General features: G+C 41.2%; 1 protein-coding gene across 8 annotated transcripts in view; it reads right to left on the minus strand.

The window, feature by feature from the left end:
• Positions 1-22,976, minus strand: part of ADAMTSL3 (ADAMTS like 3) — a 384,689-nt gene that overhangs the window by 230,051 nt on the left and 131,662 nt on the right. For 7 of the 8 annotated variants that reach the window (XR_007476023.1, XR_007476024.1, XM_049706862.1 and 4 more), the window contains exon 5: positions 15,865-15,910. Coding sequence is in view for 5 of the 8 variants with exons in the window: in XM_049706862.1 (XP_049562819.1) it covers positions 15,865-15,910 (46 nt within the window). In the remaining 3 variants the exon portion in view is untranslated. Of the gene's footprint in view, positions 1-15,864; positions 15,911-22,976 lie in introns of those variants that run through there. The other variant, XM_049706864.1, reaches the window with a different exon arrangement.

Raw genomic sequence — 22,976 nt, forward strand, 5'->3', positions numbered from 1 at the left:
GAAAATGGAATGTTTCTGATTTTTCCAGGTGACCTAAGGTCTTCATAGGAAATATTAATTATCTTCCATGCCTTTAGGAGCCATTTCAATGTAAAGGATTGTTACTAACTGGCCCCAAACTGCTGTGCTCTGTGGGGACTTGTGTTTGTTTCATTGCTTTTGTCATTGTTATTTAGTTCATCACCTTTCCTCTCTTGTTTTCAGACCCCCAGCCATCGCTCTTTACTGGTACCCAGTGCCTGCATTCAACAGGCTCTAGAATGGAAAGAGATAATGAGGCTTTTTCAAATTCTGTCTACAACAAAAGCAAATAAATCCCAAGTTAATACCCCAAGGAGTTCTCATAATAATAGGACAAAGTGTTTGTACAAGTCTTGATGACTCAAGGGTCTTTTTATTTAATTACTAATCAATCTCATCAGATATTTCCAAAGCAAGATGCTGGATGATAAAAATGTTACTTTACTCTTCAAAACTGAGCACACTGTGATGACCTAGAGGGATGGGATGGGGGGTGGGGTGGGAGGGAGGCTTAGGAGGGAAGGGATATATGTATACATATAGCTGAGTCACTTTGTCGTACAGCAGAAACTAACACAACATTTTAAAGCAAATATACTCCAATAAAAAAAACAAGAGGAAGGAGTCCTTGTAAGGTAGGCATAGAGAACAAAAATTGAGAAGCAACTCCAAAAAGCTGTAATGGCCATTCAGCAGTACCTAATAATGACTTCAAATAGTTAAATCCAAACTAGAAAGTGATGAACAAGAAATAATGGCTACTCAACAGGGGGCTGCAAATAGACACAGGGGTAAAGTACTTTTGAAACTTTAGATAAGGGAGCTTATTATTTTTACAAGTTTCCCCAGAAGGACAAATCACCCCCAAAGTACAATAATGCTGGCTTAAAATTATTAGAAGACACTTGTTTTAGATTATATTATACTAATAATTGTTTTTCATTTATTTTTCCAAATAAGCCAATTAATTCTAAAAGTTCAGCAACAAACAAAGCAAAACAATAAGACAATTCAGCGTAAAGTTTATTTAAAATAGTCAGGGTTTCCCTGGTGGCGCAGTGGTTAAGAATTCACCTGCCGTTGCAGGAGACACGGGTTCCAGCCCTGGTCCGGGAAGATCTCACATGCCACGTAGCAACTAAAGCTGAGTGAAAAATGCCAATCCCCCAATCTTACTCACATGATTACATCTTAAGCATCTCAACCACTGCACCACCAGGGAAGCCCTGGAGTTATTCTTTATCTTGCCTGTGTCTATATCAATATCCTGGTCCTGATACTGTACTATAGTTTTGCAAAATCTTACCATTGTGGGAAACTGGGTAAAGGCAACATGGGACGTCTGTGTATTATTTCTTACAACTGTATGTATATCTACAATTATCTCAAATAAAATGTTCAATTAAAAAAAAAAAAAAAAAAAAGTTGAGCACAAACTTCCCAATTAATGGGAATGAATTCATTGTATACAAACTTCCCAATTAAAGAAAATAGATACAGAAAGGCAATATATTATTTTTTTTCTTATTGCAAAAGAAATAAATGTTCATTGTAAAAACTTTGGGAATAGTTTCTATTCAAAAAAAGAATAAATAACAAAGATTCTTATACATAAATCTTTGCACAAATTTTTGATTATTTCCCAAGGACAAATTTCTGGAAATGAAATTTCTGAGAAAAAGAGTGTGTTTCATGAGTTTTTCAAAATATTACCACATTGCCCTCCAGGAAGGTCTTATTATTATCATCAGGCTATATAAGTTCCCTTTTCTCAGTACCTCCTCTCAGTTTGGATATTATAATTTTCTAAAATTTTTTCCAATCATAAGTGTTACATAGAATTTCAACATTTTAATTTGCATTTCCTTCTTATTATTTAGGTTTAATATCTTTTCATGTATATTTGCTTTCTGTATTCATTCTTCAAAAATTTGTTTTCTGCCCTTCATTTATCTATTGGAATGTTTGTGTTTTTATTATTTTTAACAGATAAAGCTATTAAATTTCATAGTGAAGTTATCAACTCTTTGTCATTTGTATTAGAGATATTTTCCCCATTTAATCTTGTTTTTGGTGCTTTGGGAAGTCAAGAAGTTTTGAATTTTTATGTAGTCAGCTCTATTCATATTTCCTTTTAAGGTTTCTTTCCTTTTTTTTTTTTTTTTTTTTAAACATCTTTATTGGAGTATAACTGCTTTACAATGGTGTGTTAGTTTCTGCTGTATAACAAAGTGAATCAGCTATATGTATACATACATCCCCATATATCCTCTCCCTCTTGCGTCTCCTTCCCCCAGAGTAACTGTTAATTCAGAGCCAGGCTGTGGAGTCTTCCTTGAGGGTTGTTATAGCTTGTAATTGGTCTGTTCATATTTTCTATTTCTTCCTGAGTCAGTCTTGGCAGGTTGTGCCTTTCTAAGAATTTGTCCATTTCTTCCAGGTTGTCCATTTTATTGGCATAGAGTTGCTTGTAGTAATCTCTCATGATCTTTTGTATTTCTGCAGTGTCAGTTGTTACTTCTCCTTTTTCATTTCTAATTCTATTGATTTGAGTCTTCTCCCTTTTTTTCTTGATGAGTCTGGCTAATGGTTTATCAATTTTGTTTATCCTTTCAAAGAACCAGCTTTTAGTTTTATTGATCTTTGCTATCGTTTCCTTCATTTCTTTTTCATTTATTTCTGATCTGATTTTTATCATTTCTTTCCTCCTGCTAACTTTGGGGGATTTTTTGTTGTTCTTTCTCTAATTGCTTTAGGTGCAAGGTTAGGTTGTTTATTCGAGATGTTTCCTGTTTCTTAAGGTAAGATTGTATTGCTATAAATTTCCCTCTTAGAACTGCTTTTGCTGCATCCCATAGATTTTGAGTCGTCGTGTCTCCATTGTCATTTGTTTCTAGGTATTTTTTGATTTCCTCTTTGATTTCTTCAGTGATCACTTCGTTATTAAGTAGTGTATTGTTTAGCCTCCATGTGTTTGTATTTTTTACAGATCTTCTCCTGTAATTGATATCGAGTCTCATAGCGTTGTGGTCGGAAAAGATACTTGATACAATTTCAATTTTCTTAAATTTACCAAGGCTTGATTTGTGACCCAAGATATGATCTATCCTGGAGAATGTTCCATGAGCACTTGAGAAAAATGTGTATTCTGTTGTTTTTGGATGGAATGTCCTATAAATATCAATTAACTCCATCTCGTTTAATGTATCATTTAAAGCTTGTGTTTCCTTATTTATTTTCATTTTGGATGATCTGTCCATTGGTGAAAGTGGGGTGTTAAAGTCCCCTACTATGAATGTGTTACTGTCGATTTCCCCTTTTATGGTTGTCAGTATTTGCCTTATGTATTGAGGTGCACCTATGTTGGGTGCATAAATATTTACAATTGTTATATCTTCCTCTTGGATCGATCCCTTGATCATTATGTAGTGTCCTTCTTTGTCTCTTCTAATAGTCTTTATTTTAAAGTCTATTTTGTCTGATATGAGAATTGCTACTCCAGCTTTCTTTTGGTTTCCATTTGCATGAAATACCTTTTTCCATCCCCTTACTTTCAGTCTGTATGTGTCTCTAGGTCTGAAATGGGTCTCTTGTAGACAGCAAATATATGGGTCTTGTTTTTGTATCCATTCAGCCAATCTGTGTCTTTTGGTGGGAGCATTTAGTCCATTTACATTTAAGGTAATTATCGATATGTGTGTTCCTATTCCCATTTTCTTAATTGTTTTGGGTTCGTTGTTGTAGGTCTTTTCCTTCTTTTGTGTTTCTTGCCTAGAGAAGTTCCTTTAGCAGTTGTTGTAGAGCTGGTTTGGTGGTGCTGAACTCTCTCAGCTTTTGCTTGTCTGTAAAGGTTTTAATTTCTCCATCAAATCTGAATGAGATCCTTGCTGGGTAGAGTAATCTTGGTTGCAGGTTTTTCTCCTTCAACACTTTCAATATGTCCTGCCACTCCCTTCTGGCTTGCAGAGTTTCTGCTGAAAGATCAGCTGTTAACCTTATGGGGATTCCCTTGTGTGTTATTTGTTGTTTTTCCCTTGCTGCTTTTAATAGGTTTTCTTTGTATTTAATTTTTCACAGTTTGATTAATATGTGTCTTGGCGTATTTCTCCTTGGATTTATCCTGTATGGGACTCTCTGTGCTTCCTGGACTTGATTAACTATTTCCTTTCCCATATTAGGGAAGTTTTCAACTATAATCTCTTCAAATATTTTCTCAGTCCCTTTCTTTTTCTCTTCTTCTTCTGGAACCCCTATAATTCGAATGCTGGTGCGTTTAATGTTGTCCCAGAGGTCTCTGAGACTGTCCTCAATTCTTTTCATTCTTTTTTCTTTATTTTGCTCTGCAGTAGTTATTTCCACTATTTTATCTTCCAGGTCACTTATCCGTTCTTCTGCCTCAGTTATTCTGCTATTGATCCCATCTAGAGTACTTTTAATTTCATTTATTGTGTTGTTCATCATTGCTTGTTTCATCTTTAGTTCTTCTAGGTCCTTGTTAACTGATTCTTGCATTTTGTCCATTCTATTGTCCATTCTATCTCCAAGATTTCGGATCAACCTTACTATCATTATTCTGAATTCTTTTTCCGGTAGACTGCCTATTTCCTCTTCATTTGTTAGGTCTGGTGGGTTTTTATCTTGCTCCTTCATCTGCTGTGTGTTTTTCTGTCTTTTCATTTTGCTTATCTTACTGTGTTTGGGGTCTCCTTTTTTGCAGGCTGAAGGTTCGTAGTTCCTGTTGTTTTTTGTGTCTGTCCCCAGTGGCTAAGGTTGGTTCAGTGGGTTGTGTAGGCTTCCTGGTGGAGGGTACTAGTGCCTGTGTTCTGGTGGATGAGGCTGGATCTTGTCTTTCTGGTGGGCAGGTCCACGTCTGGTTGTGTGTTTTGGGGTGTCTGTAGACTTATTATGATTTTGGGCAGCCTCTCTGCTAATGGGTGGGGTTGTGTTCCTGTCTTGCTAGTTGTTTGGCATAGGATGTCCAGCACTGTAGCTTGCTGGTCGTTGAGTGAAGCTGGGTGCTGGCGTTGAGATGGAGATCTCTCAGAGATTTTTGCTGTTTGATATTATGTGCAGCTGGGAGGCCTCTTGTGGACCAGTGTCCTGAAGTTGGCTCTCCCACCTCAGAGGCACAGCACTGACTCCTGGCTGCAGCACCAAGAGCCTTTCATCCACAGGGCTCCTTAATTTGGGATGATTCGTTGTCTATTCAGGTATTCCACAGATGCAGGGTATATCAAATTGATTGTGGAGCTTTAATCCGCTGCTTCTGAGGCTGCTGGGAGAGATTTCCCTTTCTCTTCTTTGTTCTCACAGTTCCCAGGGGCTCAGCTTTGGATTTGGCCCCGCCTGTGCATGTAGGTCGCCGGAGGGCGTCTGTTCTTTGCTCAGACAGGACGGGGTTAAAGGAGCCGCTGATTCGGAGGCTCTGGCTCACTCAGGCCGCGGGGTAGGGAGGGTCACGGAGTGTGGGGCGGGCCTGCAGCGGCAGAGGCCGGCGTGACGTTGCAGCCTGAGGCGCGCCGTGCGTTCTCCCGGGGGAGTTGTCCCTGGATCCCGGGACCCTGGCAGTGGCGGGCTGCACAGGCTCCCCGGAAGGGCGTGTGGCTAGTGACCTGTGTTCGCACACAGGCTTCCTGGTGGCGGCAGCAGCGGCCTTAGCGTCTCATGTCTGTCTCTGGGCTCCGCACTTTTAGCCACGGCTCGCGCCCGTCCCTGGAGCTCTCTCAAGCAGCGTTCTTAATCCCCTCTCCTCGTGCACCAGGAAACAAAGAGGGACGCAAAAGTCTCTTGCCTCTTCAGCAGGTCCAGACTTTTCCCGGACTCTCTCCCGGCTAGCCGCGGTGCACTAACGCCCTGCAGGCTGTGTTCACGCCGCCAACCTCAGTCCTCTCCCGGCGCTCCGACAAAAGCCGGAGCCTCAGCTCCCAGTCCCGCCCGCCCCGGCGGGCGAGCAGACAAGCCTCTCGGCTGGTGAGTGCCGGTCGGCCCGATCCTCTGCGCTGGAATCTCTCCGCTTTGCCCTCCGCACCCCTGTTGCTGTGCTCTCTTCCGCGGATCCCAAGCTCCCCCACTCCGCCTCCCGAAGTCTCCACCCACGAAGGGGCTTCCTAGTGTGTGGACAGTTTTCCTCCTTCACAGCTCTCTCCCGCTGGTGCAGGACCCGTCCCTATCCTTTTGTCTCTGTTTAGTTTTTTCTTTTGCCCTAACCAGGTACGTGGGGGGTTCCTTGCCTTTTGGGAGGTCTGAGGTCTTCTGCCAGCGTTCAGTAGGTGCTCCGTAGGAGTTGTTCCACGCGTAGATGTATTTCTGGTGTATCTGTGGGGAGGAAGGTGATCTCCGCGTCTTACTCTTCCGCCATCTTCTCAGTTGTGTTAAGGTTTCTTTCTTTACTAATGAGATATGCTTTTCCCTCCCTGCCCTGAAAACAGATAAATACTTAAATGTATTTTTTTAGTTCCTTTATAGTTTAGCAATTATGTTTAACTCTTTATTACATTTGGAATGTATTTTGATCTATGGGGTGGAGGTAGAAATCTAACTTTATTTTTCTGCAAATAGTTATTAACAAATTATCAGCCAGAATTTTAAAATATAATTTCTTCTATTTATCCCATTTTTACTACTAAATTTTTGTATTTTACTGTGTTTATGCTTTGGGCCTTGATAAAGTGCCTAAAATCCTTTTTGGAAGTAGGTAGGGAATAAGTAAAATATAATTAGTAGACTTTCCCCTGAAATTAGTTGTATTACTTTGCTGTGAATCATTCCAAAGTCTTCTCTTACATCCACATTTTTCTTTGTTTTCACAAAATTAACCCTTAAGCTAGGTCACACCTATGGAAGAAAATATCAAACTGCAGAAGATCAAAACTGGATGTCATTTCTGTCTTGGAATGAGGACATCTTGTATCTAGCCATAGAGAAGATCATGAGTGACAGAATTATATCACCTCCTCTTTCCTCAATCAGGGTCAATTTCTTCTGTATCTGACTCTTTTTTGTTGTTGTTGTTTGTTTTGTTTTGTTTGTTTTGTTTTTTTTTTTGTGGTACACGGGCCTCTCACTGTTGTGGCCTCTCCCATTGTGGAGCACAGGCTCCGGACACGCAGGCCCAGCGGCCATGGCTCACAGGCCCAGCCGCTCCGTGGCTTGTCAGATCTTCCCGGACCGGGGCATGAACCCGTGTCCCCTGCATCGGCAGGCGGACTCTCAATCACTGCGCCACCAGGGAAGCCCCTGTATCTGACTCTTTGAAACCCAGAGGGTATAAGAGAGCTGGGTAAAAACAACTTCCCTTGCATTAGGCTCACTTAGCATCTTAAGCATACTTGAGGAAATACAAGTGCTAGCTGTCTGACTCTTGAATGTCTTAAACTCCTCAAACCAAAGAAGTTTCACAAAATCAACTATGGTTAATTAACAGAAGCCAGCCTAAACTGAGCCCTTGTGAAGGGGTGGCCAGGTTTGTACGTGTGACCTAGCCTCCTTGGCCACAGCTGATTATCAGAGGCAAACATCCGGTCCACACCAGGTCAATATTTCCTAGGAATTCAGAATTGCAACAAAAGAGCTGGAGCTGAAAACTCACATCAATCTGGGCTGGGCTGGCCATTTCTTTTATGTGATGCATGTTGAAGCAAAGTGAGCCAGTTCCCACAGCAAGAGCAACGAATTAGACACGAAAGGTCAGATAATAAAACATGCGTTTCAGCTGAAGGAGTAAGTAACCTGGGCTTCGCTTGCTGATTCCCGGGTCCAGGCCCTCAAGAGGTGCTCACTCCTAAATTCCGCTAAATATCCACTCACCCATCCAGTGAATCCCATTTTTCTTGAGCTAATCTGAGTGGGTTTCTGTTCCTTACAGATGATGATCCCTGATTAAGACCGCCATATATCTAGCCCGTGCTTTCTAGTTTACCAGGAAATATTACTGACATTCTCTCTCCACTACCACCCTTTGAGCGAGGTAGGTGAAGATTATCATTACCCTCGTTTGTATAAATGGAGAAAACTGTGATACACAAAGTCTTTAGTCGCTAGCCCAAAGGCATACGACTAGAGTATGACACAGCCAAGACTGATTCCCAAAGAAACAAGCATTCCATCATATGATACTGCTTTCTAGTAATCTTGGGGGACGTTGACTACTTACATTACATGCTTTCATTTACATGGCATTCTTCCACTGTCAACACTACGTCTGTCTAGTCTGGTTCAGATGGGTTGCATGCCCTGGCTCAAGACGATCTAGGGATTCTTGTGTCTAAAGTTTAGTTGACATTTAGGAATCTTGGATGCCAAGCATCTATCTGCTTTCCTTTCCCTGAGAAGCATTTCTTCATAGTAGTTAAGTTCAAGACAACACTTATTTATTAAATATACTTTATGGGTTTTGCCTAGGTGACATGCTGTAAGGAACACAAAAGAAGAATATAATCCATCAGTTACCCAGTGAGCTTGTTATCTTACTGGAGATGTAGCATCTATGTGCATGGAATACATTGAAACAGTGGGTTATTCATTACTGGAATTTGTAGACTTACAGTAGGACTTTGCAATGAAGGACATAAAATTGTTATCCAAGAGTTAAATTGAAAAGTGAATAAGTGGAGTTAATAAGGAAAGAGTAGATCTAATAAGGAGACAATAGATCCTAGATCAGGAAGACCTGACTCAGTCAGGAGTGCGTAGCCAGCCTGGGAGGCATAGAAAAGAAGAAGGAGGAGGCGAAGGGAAAGAGATAGGGGGAGGGGAAGAAGGAGAGGGAGGGGAAAAGGGAGTAAAGCACAGCAGATAACAACCAACACCCATTCGAGGATCATTCTGAAGACAGGGGTCTCCTTTCCTCCCTAAAGCCATGAGAATACATAAACCTGTATGGACAACTTAGGGAGAGAAGCCAAGACAGGAGGATTATCTAAGAAACTGAGTTTTTTTGTTTTTTGGTTTTTTTTGTTTTGTTTTTTTGCGTTGCGCGGGCCTCTCACTGTTGTGGTCTCTCCCGTTGCGAAGCACAGGCTCCGGACGCGCAGGCTCAGCGGCCATGGCTCACGGGCCCAGCCGCTCCGCGGCATGTGGGATCTTCCCGGACCGGGGCACGAACCCGTGTCCCCTGCATTGGCAGGCGGACTCTCAACCACTGCGCCACCAGGGAAGCCCTGAAACTGAGTATTTTTATTTAAGAGAGACAGACCATTACCTAAAAGATGATTTATACAATAGGAGTGGACCAAGCTTTAATTTGGGTTAGATATTTAATTTTCCTCCTAGATAAGCAGTGAATAGGGACTCAGGAGAAACACCATTTCTGTATAAGCAAATTTGAACATTTTATCTTCATATCCATGTTATAGTATGAGTTAAATTTCGTGATCCTCTTATATAACAAATGCCAAATTTTCTAGCATAAAAATAAATTATTGTAGGTGGCTACTATCAGCTAGAATAAGCAAATGATGCATCATGAATAAGTAACATTTCAGAAGGGATCTGAAGGATGATGTGATGTGAATAGGACAAGATATGAGAAACGATATAAGCAAAAAAGAAACAGCAAAAATAAATTCAGTATCTATGAGGCACAGCCTTGTCCAGCCAGGGTGAAACTTGTGAGTTGAATAAGATGTAAATCTTACCATCTTTTGGAGGTCCTGAAATGCAAGTAAGAGGAATTAAAAGCAATAGGGATCCACAGAGGAGAGCAACATTAAAAAGGGATAGAATAGGTAGCATTTTAGGAGGGCCAGTATGGTAGCAGGATGGACTGGAGTTCTGCACATAGATATGAGAGGAAGTGGCCCTAGCCCAGAGTAGAAGAAATGGCAATGGAAAAAAATAAAAAAATAAAAATCCTCTAAGAGAAAACTGTCAGAAATTAGCCATTCATGGGATCCAGAGTATAAAAGATCTTTCAAGGGTCACATCAAATGTCACCTCTTCTGGAAAGCTGTCAGGGAGCCCAGGGACCCCACTGTGCAGAATTAACCATGCCTCCCTCTGTGCCCATATAAAAAATGTGTTCATGCTACAAAAACACTCTTACCAAATGATGATACACTTATTTTTTAAAATATGTTCCCTTTGCTTTCTCTCAGCTTTACCTTTAATTTCATATACCCTGGTATAAAAACATACAAGTAGTGAGTGAATTCAGGCATTAGGCCTCCTTGCTGACATGCATGACTGCCCTTGGAACTTCTCCCTTGCTCTATATGCCCCTGATAAGGATAATTCTTTCCTGAGGCCTCTGGGGCCCAGTCCTGGCTGGAAGAGCCCATGCTGAGTGCTGATCGGAGGGTCATGTCTGAAGATGGCGGTTACCTGGAGCCCCCGTACTGCACATAGGCATGTTCTGTTCCCCTAATCTCCCTGGCCCTTCAGCCCAAAGTCCCATCTCCCCTGACAGAATGAATGCAGGAAGAGCCGCTGAACCAATGCCTGATTTCTCAGGGAGGGAAGTGTGGTCCTCGTTTCCTGGTCATGCCTCCCACTCTGCCACGTGAAGCATGGGTTCCTACATACCACGAGTGGAATTTCTTTGTCTATGAGCTCTGAATGCACGTCCCTAACACATCCAGACTCCATAACAAAAGAACTTTCAATCGTTCCTTGAATGCCTGGAACCTGCTTTTTTCCCAGGTTCCCTGTCTTCTGCTTTTTTTCCCCTGTCTTCCGCTGACGCTGACGTGGGCAGAGGTCAGAAATGTAGCTGTCAGGGTCGTTAAGCCAGATCCTCCCCTGTGCTGGGGATCCCTCCTGGGCTGCTGGAGCGGAAGGCCCAGGGGCATGGAGGACATCATTTCAGTTGCCTCTGTCTCCAGCTCCCTCCCTGCCCTTCTCTGATCTTTGTCCCTGGCCAGCTGTGCATATTCAGAAGGCCCTTCCTACTGTTCTTGGGGGTGAAGTTTCTATAATGGTATAGGAAAGTGTAATGTTCCTGCAATTACCTCTGCAATTCATGTGCTCCTGGGCTGTTAGAAGTGACCTTGCTGCTGTCTGGGTGTCATGTCATTATCTGACAAAGCTCGAGACCTCTTCACACTTCTTTCCAAGAAGCATGATGTTCCTGTGCTATGCGGCTGCTTCCCACTAGCTATCTATTTTACGTTTGGTAGTGTATATATGTCCATGCCACTCTCTCACTTTGTCCCAGCTTACCCTTCCCCCTCCCCATATCCTCAAGTCCATTCTCTAGTAGGTCTGTGTCTTTATTCCTGTCTTACCCCTAGGTTCTTCATGACATTATTTTTTTTTCTTAAATTCCATGTATTTGTGACCGCCTGGAGGGGTGGGATAGGGAGGGTGGGAGGGAGGGAGACGCAAGAGGGAAGAGATATGGGAACATATGTATATATATAACTGATTCACTTTGTTATAAAGCAGAAACTAACACACCATTGTAAAGCAATTATACTCCAATAAAGATGTAAAAAATAAATAAATAAACGAATGAATGAATGAATAAATAAATAAAAAGAAGCATGATGTTGTAGCAGAGTGATCAAGAGCGCGCACTTCCAAGGAGCCTGGAACCTGACTGCCTGGGATTAAATTCAGCTCTGTGACCCTGTGCAGGTTACCTAAATTTCCTTCCCTGTAAAAGTGGAGATAAAAAATAACACCTGCTCTGTAGGGATTATGAGGATTAAATTTATTTATTCATGAAAAGGCACTCAGAACAATGCCTAGCATTTAAGAAGTACTTAATAACTCTGAGCTATCATTGTTGCTATTAATATTATTACTGATCTTGGGTAGGGGTTAGAAAGCTGATACACATGTGACAAACTCCATGGTCCGGAGGGAGGCTGAGAGCCTGAGCCTTCAAATAATCACGTGGAGGGACAGAAGAATTAGCAACCTCGGGAAGAGGACTGAATGTCAGGTCTCTGGGGCTCACCGGCGGTGTCTTCTGCTTCTCCATAAAGCACAATTCACCTCCCTATGTGGCCACTATGGTGACATCGCTTGGACGGGAATGGGAGATCCTGCGCCCCCATCAGATGGGATGCTCAAGTCCCCAGAAGTATAGGTGTGAGCATCTTTGAATCACGAAGCAAGTTTCCCTCAAAAGAGTGCCTGACCTGGGAATCACTAAAGGCAGCTTCCTTCAAAAGAGTGGGTGATGAGCCCCAACCCCAGGAAAAGGGGAGCCACTGACTAGTGAACGAGCATGGTGCATCTTCAGTGAGGCCACTGGAAGACAGGGAGAAGCAACAGCAGGGTTCACAACTCAGTTCTCTCTCCACTTGAGATAGGCTGCAGAGTAGTTCCCACCCCCGCTCTCTGGACTCCTTGGGGTGATAAGAGAGATGAAGATTTCAAAAGGGTTATTCTAAATCCCTAACTAATAAAGCAGGAAGCATCTCCAGTAATTATATGTAAAAAAAGAAAAAACAAGATGTGACCATATTCATACACTGAGTTCACTGTGGTTACAACCACTTACGGCACTTGACGCCCTTGAAACGTTTCTTATGTTATATTCCATGGAATATACCCGTATAATCACTCCTGTAAAGGAACAGACTTCTTACAGATCATGGACACCGCAGCTGGGACTGCCTTTATCCACATATGGTCTACAGCAGGGCTTGAGTATCACGGCTGCAGACACTTGGCGCATGGAGATGGAGGGGTGTCCTGAACACTACAGATGTGAAAGACCTGCCACAGGGCTCCCTTATTTCCCTGTAAGGAATTTTGTTGGAAACTCTGCACTTGCAATGGCAAGCACAGAAATTAATGTCATTTTCTTATGAAATCTCTCTACGGACTCTCTTAGGACACCAAGTCTGAGAAATAGAAGACGGTGACATTTTCACTGCTGTCCTCCCCCACTAGCTCCCACCTCCTAAGCACCTATTTCTCACCAGCCTGGAGGTTGTAAAGGTTTCTGCAGACTCTTCTGAGGGGACATCAATTAGAGACCATGTGTACTCCCAAGACCCTCGGAGCCTCAGGGGCATCAGATCTTCACTCAAGCGCACCAAAGTTCTAACCATTGCAACTAATATGCACCAATTTTAGTAGATTATATTTTATCTCTACATTGCATGGCACAACACTCCTAGACCCTTATAACACTTGTGTTGAAAAGATGCCTTTTTGGAACTAGCTAGAGCAAAGTCTCTCTCTCTCTCTCTCTCTCTCTCTCTCTCTCTCACACACACACACACACACACACACACACACACACACAGAGAGAGAGAGAGAGAGAGAGAGAGAGAAACCCTAGAATGAAACCTCAGAATGGAACTAGCTAGAGCAGTCTCTCTCTCTCTCTCTCTCTCTCTCTCTCTCTCTCACACACACACACACACACACACACACACACACACACACACACACACACACACACAGAGACAGAGAGAGAGACAGAGAGAGAGAAACCCTAGAATGAAATCTCAGAATGTAATATCTTGATCTGGACATTTAAAATGAATTCCCCTAGATAGCTTCACAGAGTATTCCTTGATAGCATACTGTTGTGAAATTTATTCTGGAATGACTGCAAGGAATTTGCCAGACCAATTTGTCTGAGAAGCCGAGCTGTCCCATTGTGTTAATCAGAATAATGCAACTTCCCCAAAGATGGTCAAAACCTAATCCCTAGGACCTGCGAATAGGTTACCTTACATGGCAAAAGGGGCTTTGCCCAAAGCATCCTTTGACTAAGGTTAAGGACCCTGAGAGGGGGAGATTATCCAGGTGGGTGAATGTTGCTCAGCTGTGATCACAGGCAGATGTGACTACATAAAAATGGACAGAGAGATGCAATGTTGCTGGCTTTGAAGTTGGAAAAAGGGGCCACAAGCCAAGGAATGTGGGCAGCCTCTAGAAACTGGAAAAGACAAAGAAATGGATTCTTCCCTAGAGATTCCAGAAGGAATGCAGCCCTGCCAACATCTTAATTTTAGCCCAGTGAGACCCATATCAAATTCTGACCTCCAAAACTGTAAGATAATAAAAAATTTGTATTGCTGTAAGCCACGTTTGTGGTAATGTGTTGCAGCAGCAATTAAAAAATAAAATGTACCCAGGCAAAAGGTAGTAGATGGAAATGTCTTGTGTGTAAAACCCTGAGGCTGCTAATACATCCACGTGCTGGTGTACGAATGAATGCCAGGGGACTTCCCTGGTGGTCCAGTGCTTAAGACTCCACGCTTCCAATGCTGGGGGCACGGGTTCAATCCCTGGTCGGGGAACTAAGATCCCACATGCTGTGTGGTGAGGCCAAAAATAAATAAACAAAATTAATTAATTTAATTAAAAAGAAAAAAGAACGAATGCTAGACTCTGCTTGTACCTAAATGCCAGCCTGTGTCTGTGCTGGGTCAACCTCTCTCCCTCCTTCATCCCCACCTGGATTCCAGCTCATTTAATTGTGCAACCACGTGCATGTGTATCTCTCAATTCCTCAAGTCCATCCTGTCACGGGACATGTGAAACCTATTTGCTTTGTCTCCCAAAATCCCTCCTAGGACATAGTGGCCACAAATCTGGCTACCTCAGGGCTGGGTGATATTGGATTTTGAACGCTCTATAAATAAGCACAATTTTCCCCACCAAAGTTTGAGAGAGAAACATTTCTGCTTTGCCACTGATTAAAACAGACTGAAAACGTGGCTCGAGCTCCACAGACAAAAGGTCCTGCTAACACTGCCTATTCTCCACTCCCCAAGTCTAGAGCTTGAGGCTGTCCAACGAGGAAAAGTTTGGGTCCATAGAACAGAAATGCTTACCCAGGACTGCTGTCTCACACTGGCCCAGGACAGAGAAGGAACAGAGATGGGCAGTCTCTCCAGTAAGTGAAACATTTAAAATAAATGACATCGCTAATTGAGAAAAATGGATTTTTTAAATAAAAAACCTAAATCTGGGCTTCCCTGGTGGCGCAGTGGTTGAGGGTCCACCTGCCGATGCAGGGGACACGGGTTTGTGCCCCGGTCCGGGAAGATCCCACATGCCGCGGGGCGGCTAGGCCCGTGAGCCATGGCTGCTGAGCCTGCGCGTCCGGAGCCTGTGCTCCGCAACGGGAGAGGCCAAAAGAGTGAGAGGCCTGAGTACCGCAAAAAAAATAAATAAATAGAAATAAAAACGCCTAAATCTCACTTAGATCTTCAGATTTTCAGAATTTCCTTTGAATTCCTGTCATTTTGATTTGGGTATATATCACAAACAACCAAAATGTTTTACGTAGAAAATAGGATTGGTGCTTTCTGACATTTTATTTTGCATTGCACATTTGTATATTTGAATTTTAGTTTTTGTTTGTGTTGATCACTGTAGAATGAGAGCAAGGTTTACAAACCCTTCCTCAGGTGTGGTTTTCTTGAGTCACCTACAGTACTCCTCAACACAGTTTGCAGGGAGTGGGACAGGTGTTTTGGAGCAGGAGAAACAGCACTAGACAAGTTCAAGTTCAATGCTTCCTTTGCGGCCTTTGGAAAATAATTTCACCTCCCTCGGCCCCAGTCCCCTCATTTGCAATAAAGAAATAACCACACCTCGTATGCCAACATCTCAGAGACAGTTGTGAGGGTCAGGTGAAATCCTACACACAGAGCACTTTGAACTTTGAAGGCATTTACAAGAATTAGGTATTGTTTCTATGCATTCAGAAATTATTAAATGCTTACCAAATTAGATCATACATGCGAAGTGGCCTAAAAGGGTAGTATAAATGGCAGGTATGAGATACACAAAACCTGTTGTCAATTAAATGAATATTCAAATTTTCCACAATGAGTACCAAGAGGCCATCAGCTTTACGGTACATAATAACTTCAAACATGAACATATTTTATGGGATTATATATTTTTATTACATATGGAACTTACATGATTGCTGCACGTCTTGTATCGAATATTCTGCCCTTCACAATTCCTGAGGAAAAAAAAGAAAATAAGGATTTCATGGAAGTTGCAAGCAGGAAAGAAAATACAAGTGAAAACGAGGCACACGTAACACTTTTATTAGTGCCCATTACCTCAAAGACTCAAAGTTTAAATTCTAAGAAATAACTTTCAAGGATCAGGAGGCCAAAAAGTCTCATGGAAGTGTCACATTAAATACAGTGAATTCTTTAGTTGAATTAATGTAATATTACTTAAGCACAGTTTTTACCCTAGGATCTATATAACCACTGAAATTAATGTACACTGTGTGTGTGTGTAATGTGTGCATATATGTTTTCTTTTTCTATGAAAAAGAAGGTAAAACTACAGGCAGAAGTATTTGTGTAGCACGTCCCTGAAACGGAATTTCTCTTCCTCACTCACTGAGGTCACCAAGTTAGCCGGGCCCTCTATAACCTCCCTCTCTAATCAGTACAATGGTCTCTGTCAGAAATTTGCCTGAGGCAATGCTTATACCTTACTTCAGCCACCAGCCTTATTAAACAAATGCTACAAAACATAGTGTTGGGGCGGACTTCTTAGGATACCGATCCTCTAGGATCTGAAGTCATATACGCATGTATGTATATGCTTGAGAATCCTCCAGGGATGACCACACACTATCCTTCCCTCCAACCACTTGCTTTGGGACCCAGCCACTCATCTTCCAGGCAAGCTTTCCTTTTGGATGTTTGGAATTCTATCTGGCAGGTCCTTTCCTCAGTGCAGTGCTTGCTGCTCTGTATTTTACATTAACTCCTTAAAGATAATTCATCTGTGAATGGGATCTTTCCCAGTTTTTCCACGGAGTTATGTTTTTGCCCTTTATGTGTCCCTGGCCAATTCAATGGCAAATTTGGAGCAAGAAAAGCTAAACACAGGCTTAACTCGCCATCTTGAATTGAAAGTCAAGCGTTAATTTGTTTTAGAATAGTTAGTCCTGGAAGAAGAGAACTTTTTTTTTTTGGCTGTGTTGGGTCTTCGTTGCTGCGTGCGGGCGTTCTCTAGTTGCGGCGAGCAGGGGCTACTCTTCGTTGCGGTGCGCGGGCTTCTCACTGCGTTGGCTTCTCTTGTTGCACAGCACGGGCTCTAGGCGCGCAGGCTTCAGCAGTTGTGGTGCTCGGGCTCAGTAGTTGTGGCTCGCGGGCTCTAGAGCGCAGGCTCAGTAGTTGTGGCGCACGGGCTTAGTTGCTCTGCGGCATGTGAGATCTTCCCAGACCAGGGCTCAAACCTGTGTCCCCTGCATTGGCAGGCGGATTCTTAACCACTGTCCCACCAGGGAAGTCCCTGGAAGAAGAGAACTTTTAAAAAGTGGATCCAAAGAGAGCCTTTTTTGCTGGTGTGATTTAAATATGAGCCTATATGAAATGACTGAACAAGTCTATTTCAGCAGCATATAACTCACTGCACATACTTTCTGATGATTCTATTTTTATCAATTACAAAAAGAGTAAGTGAAAACTACTAATGTGCCAAGAAGTATAAAGGAGGAAAACCAAGCATTAATCCCATCATTGGGACTTCCCTGGTGGTCCAGTGGTTAAGAATCTGTCTTGCAATGCAAAGGACACCAGTTTGATCCCTCGCCGGGGAACTGAGATCCCACATGCCTCTGGTCAACTAAGCCCAAGTGCCACAACTACTGAGCCTGCTCGCTCTGGAGCCCATGAGCCTGTGGCAACTAATGAGCCTGCAGGCCACAACTAGAGAGAAGGCCACGCACCGCAACAAAGAGCCTGTGCGCCACAACAAAAGATGCCACGTGCCACAACTAAGACCTGACACAGCCAATAAATAAATATTTTAAAACTCCCATCATCAAGACCTTTACCCTTAATAATCTGGCATTTCATCTTCCAGGGCTTCTGCCCTGATTTATTTACAGTTGTGAAATCATACAGCCCATTCAACTTCGTATTCATTTTAATCTCATATTATAGCCTTTTCCCATTTTATTAATAATTCCTTGGGAAAAAATTGTTTAATGACTACATAATAGTCCATAATAGAGACATTTTTTTGTAGTTTGTTTTGTTTTGTTTTGTTGTTTTTGCGGTACACGGGCCTCTCACTGTTGTGGCCTCTCCCATTGCGGAGCACAGGCTCTGGACGCGCAGGCTCAGTGGCCATGGCTCGCGGGTCCAGCCGCTCCACGGCACGCGGGATCCTCCCAGACTGGGGCACGAACCCGCGTCCCCTGCATCGGCAGGCGGACTCCCAACCACTGCGCCACCAGGGAAGCCCCTTTTTTTGTAGTCTTGAATTTGAATTTTTTTAATTGTGGTAAAATACATGTAACATAAAATTTACCATCCTAACCATTTTTAAGTATACTCTTCAGCATTGTAAGTATATTCACATTGTTCTACAGACATTACCTTTTGTGGGTATTTGTGCTGCCTCTTCTTTTTCCCTACTTTTAAATTTTACATACATTAAAATTCACTTTTTGGGGGTGCACAATTTCATGCGTTTTCATAAACCCATACAACTGTGTAAGCACTACCACAATCAACATGTGGAACAGCTCCATCACCCCATAAATGCCCTCAGGTTGCTCCCTTGTAATCAACTTCTCTCCACCCTCAGCCTCTGGCAACCACTGGTCTGTTTTATGCCCCATTAATTTTGCCTTTTCCAGAATGCCACATAAATGGAATCATACAGTGTATGGTTTTTTGAGACTGACTCCTTTCACTTAACGTAATACATAAGAAATCCACCCATGTTGTTGCGTGTATCCATAGTTTGCTCCTTTTTAATTGCTGAATAGTATTCCACTGTGTGTATGTACAACAGTTTATTTACCCATTCACCAACTGGGTATTTGGGTTGTTTCCAGCTTTTAGCAATTATGAACTAGAATGTTGTAAACATTCACATACAGGTTTTGTGTGAACGTAACTTTTCATTTCTCTTGGGCAAATACTAAGAAGCAGGATTGCTGAGCTGCTTATTTTATATAATAATGCTTTGCTAAGCATCTTTATGCTTTCATTTTTGTTCACATTTAGGATACATATCTAGAAATGGATAACAAATGCCATTCCTTTCATCTTATGACTTCTTCATGTATGCGTTTTTAACTCTTGGCTGGCTAAGTATTATTTGATTGGTTGTATTTTCAAGAAGGGTAAATGTCTCCCATATTATTATTAAACTTTGTATTTCACATAGGAAAGGCAAGGCAGTAAGATATATTACTTTTTTCATGTTCCTTTTTCCTCAAAACAGTAGACACGCTTCATTGACCCTTGACATTTAGACTCACAGAAGAGAAGTCTGATTTTTATTCTTTTGTACATGTGTTTTATTTTTCTGCCTGGAAGCATATAGTGTTTTGTTTTGTTACTATTTGAAGTAAAAATTATAGTCAGGGTGTACCTAGTTGTGTGTTTATTTTCATTGATTTTGACTAAAAATGGTTGGCCTTTTTGACTAGAATACTCAAGGTCTTTACTTGCAGTGCCGCATATTATTCTCAGATTATAATTTTGATTACTGCTCTTGTTCCAAGAATATCTGTAAATCTTAAGTTAGAGTCCCCTTTCTCCGCTCCTATTATTTCCTTATTGAGCTATGATTTTCTCTAATATACATCTCATTTGTTTGACCTTCTCTTATACTTCCAAGAAATCTCCTACAGATATCCCTCCACATGACTGATTTTCTTTTTCCTGTAGTGATTATTTTGTATTTTATTGTCTGGTATGCTTTTTTTTTTTTTTTTTTTTCTGGCCATGCCACGCAGCTTGTGGGATCTCAGTTCCCTGACCAGGGACTGAACCTGCGCCATGGCAGTGAAAGTGAAAGCCCAGAATCCTAACCACTAGGCCACCAAGGAACTCCACTGATACACTTTTTGATACTGCTTTTTCTTTCTTTGCAATCCTTCTTAAACTCACCCTTCTCCATCCACATCTCATACCATCCTCAGCTTACTTTCTGCTCCAATTGCATCATGTACCTCAGTCTCTTCATATCTGTTTTCTGGGAGGTGCAGTCCCTAATGGCATTTAGAAAGTATACAGGAGAAAGGCATTTTGGAGTGGAAAGAACAGCACTACGGCTGCCTCCCAAAGCATTACCTAAATGATACTTAAATTTCTGAACTGGAATACAAAGTGTCCAATTAGTTGCCTCTTTTTAATATAGTTCTCTTGACTTGTAGTTTAGAACATCTTCCTAGATTATCACAATAGTCTGACCCAGTCTTAGTGTTTTCTAACACTGTATATTTCCAACTTTGTGACTCATCAGAGGTATAGGACTTGCAAATTTATTAAACTCTCAGCCAGGCTACATTAAATTTTAAACATTCCAGAAGCACCAAACTGGGAGTCTGGCAGGAAAAATGTATTAGGGTGGAGAAAATTTATTAGGGTGGAGTCATATCCTTTTGACCAACCTCTCTTGGTCAAAAGGATGTGACTCCATTCTCCTGGGAAACAACAGCTATGCCAGTGGACAAGGTCATTTACTTACATGACTTATTTCATTGTGCTTATTATGTGTGGATAAAAGAAGAAAATAAATTACAGAAAAAGTGAAAGGGTAATTTGAAGTACTCTGCTTTTTTTGGAAAAGGCCCATTTGAGGAAAGTAGCTAATAGATGAGGGAAGTGATAACCAAAATCTTCTTGTATTATGCTGACTTATAACCCAAAAGCTTTTGATTCCAATTTCAAGGGGGCAGGTAAATTACAAAACACATGGCTTAAGAGAGTATTTGAATTGATCTAAATACGGGAATACAAAAACTGTGGAAACTTACAAAGAATGACATTTTCTTTAAAAGTGTATTAGAACTTCAGAAATAATTTTTCAGATGCATTTTTAGTAATTGTTTAATTTTAGTTACCTAAATGAAAAACAAAACCAATTTTGAAAAATTCAACACTAATAGAAAAGAACATATTTGCTGATGGCAGCTCGTGTCTCAGGCCTGCCGTGTAGACCGTATGGTCGTGGTCTACACCCCACTGCCATCTGCTATGTCCTAGTTGTGAGGCACTAACTTGCATCTTGAGTGTTGGGCCTGAAAATCTAAACCTAAAATGTAAGTATATCTCTACTAAAAATGCTACTATAACTGCAGCAAAGTGATATGAAAAAAGGAGCATTTCATTTCATGAATTCTCAAAATAGAAAGTAGCGTTTTTGACACATTCCTTCTCCAATGACTTCTTAAGGTGAACCTACTATGTACTAGGATGTGGATATAAAGATGCAGTAGGATTATCCCTCAATTCCTTTAATAAGTCAGCAGTAAGGCTGTTTTTTTTTCTAACCCAACCATCTGGTGGACATTTTTCATGTTCTACTTCATTTTGTCCAACCTAACACACACTGAACCCACTGACTGGCCTCTGTTGATGTGGAATGCTTTGGTTACAATTTAGTGTGAAAATGAATGGCCACTTTATGAAACAGGCATAAAATGAAATGCAAGTTATTTTAAAGTTAAGGACACTGGAGTCCTAATTCCCCAAGCAGGAACCTGCCAGCTTATTCTGGAAATAATTCCTTTGGCTCAAAGCAACTGAGCTGCAGAAATATTACTTCCAAGTTTTTAATTCCATTCTAATTATTATTTGCAAGAGCTAATGGTTATCAGAAGTATATGAAAATTCAAGAACATCATTTCACAATTATGTATTTTCTATCCACTACAACATTCATAACACCCTGAAATTGAAGATTTTTGAAGCCATAAATTTATGAATATATAAAAAACATATGTTGATTCCACATGAGGATACATTAAAAACATTAATAAAATTTCCCTGGAGTTTATAGCACCATAATTTATTGCATTCATTTGCTGATGTACTGACTCAAATACTAGTGTCTTAAAAACTAAGAAGCATGTGTTTTGAAGAATAGAAATATATTAATTTTTTAAAATAGCAGTTAAACCTGTCTTTCCCATGGTTGGCACTTGACTAGAATATCAAATTGCAAATTTCTGCGAGAGAAAGAGACATTCTGGCTGGCGTATGGTTTGCAGCGCAAAAGAACTGAGTGTGTATTTAAATGTAATCAAATTCTGAAATAACTTTATCCACAAAGAAAGAAATGAGCAAAATAGCCACACTCACTCCCTTTCCTAAATCATAAATTTAAAGGGGCGCACTGATAAAAAGAGAAGGCATTGAAAGGTCTTCTAAAGCTCTGGGAGAGCTTTTTGTCTGGTTTTTATGTAATCACCTCCACATACCTCTTCCAAGAAAAATCGACCACAAAAGCTCAATATTTATGAAGAATTTAATGAGAAGCTGTTCCAGGATAAGGAGACCTGATAAGCTTTCCAAGGGAAGTAGGTTTCCTTCTTAACAATCACAGAGCACTTCCAAAATTACAGTGAAACGTCTCAATATGGGAGTGAGTATGTTAGGTTTGGGGCTGCCTAAAAGGTGGGGAGCAGGAAAGACAGAATTATTAACAACCCTACTGCCTTTCCTTTGAAGTAATCTAATTTAATTTTTATGCAGAGAAATAACGTTACTGTCCCTGTTTCTTATCAGAATCATGGAAAGACTGGGTGCACCACAGGCCTGGCCTTATGCCAGGAACCAAGCTGGAGAAAAAATATTGCCTCACCATACACTTTTCTTAATGTACATACCTCAGAATACACTATTCTCTCATTTAATTTTATTTTTATATTTGGTTTAAGATCTTCCCTAGCTTCAGATATGTATTCAAACTAGATGAGCTCAGGGAGCAAGCAAAAATTTGGAGAGTCCCAGGCCTAAAGGTAAATTTTAAAATATAGGTTAAGATGTGTACACAAATAGACTAAAGAATACTGCGTTAAGTCCTAAAAAATGAAAAAGTCAAGCAAGTACTACTTCAGGAATGGTGACTCGAAACACAGTAGCAATATTTAGGATAGAGCTGTTTTGGGGTTCCTACAATTATTTTATTATGAAATGTTTTAAGTCCAAAAAAGGTCGGGAGAATGATGCAAACTCATGTACACACCAATAAGCGTCATCATTTCTTGAAAGTTTTCTTCAGATTTATTTTTAAGACATGTGTCATTACAAATA

Source organism: Orcinus orca, chromosome 2, assembly GCF_937001465.1.
Source record: "Orcinus orca chromosome 2, mOrcOrc1.1, whole genome shotgun sequence".
Classification (NCBI taxonomy): domain Eukaryota; kingdom Metazoa; phylum Chordata; class Mammalia; order Artiodactyla; family Delphinidae; genus Orcinus; species Orcinus orca.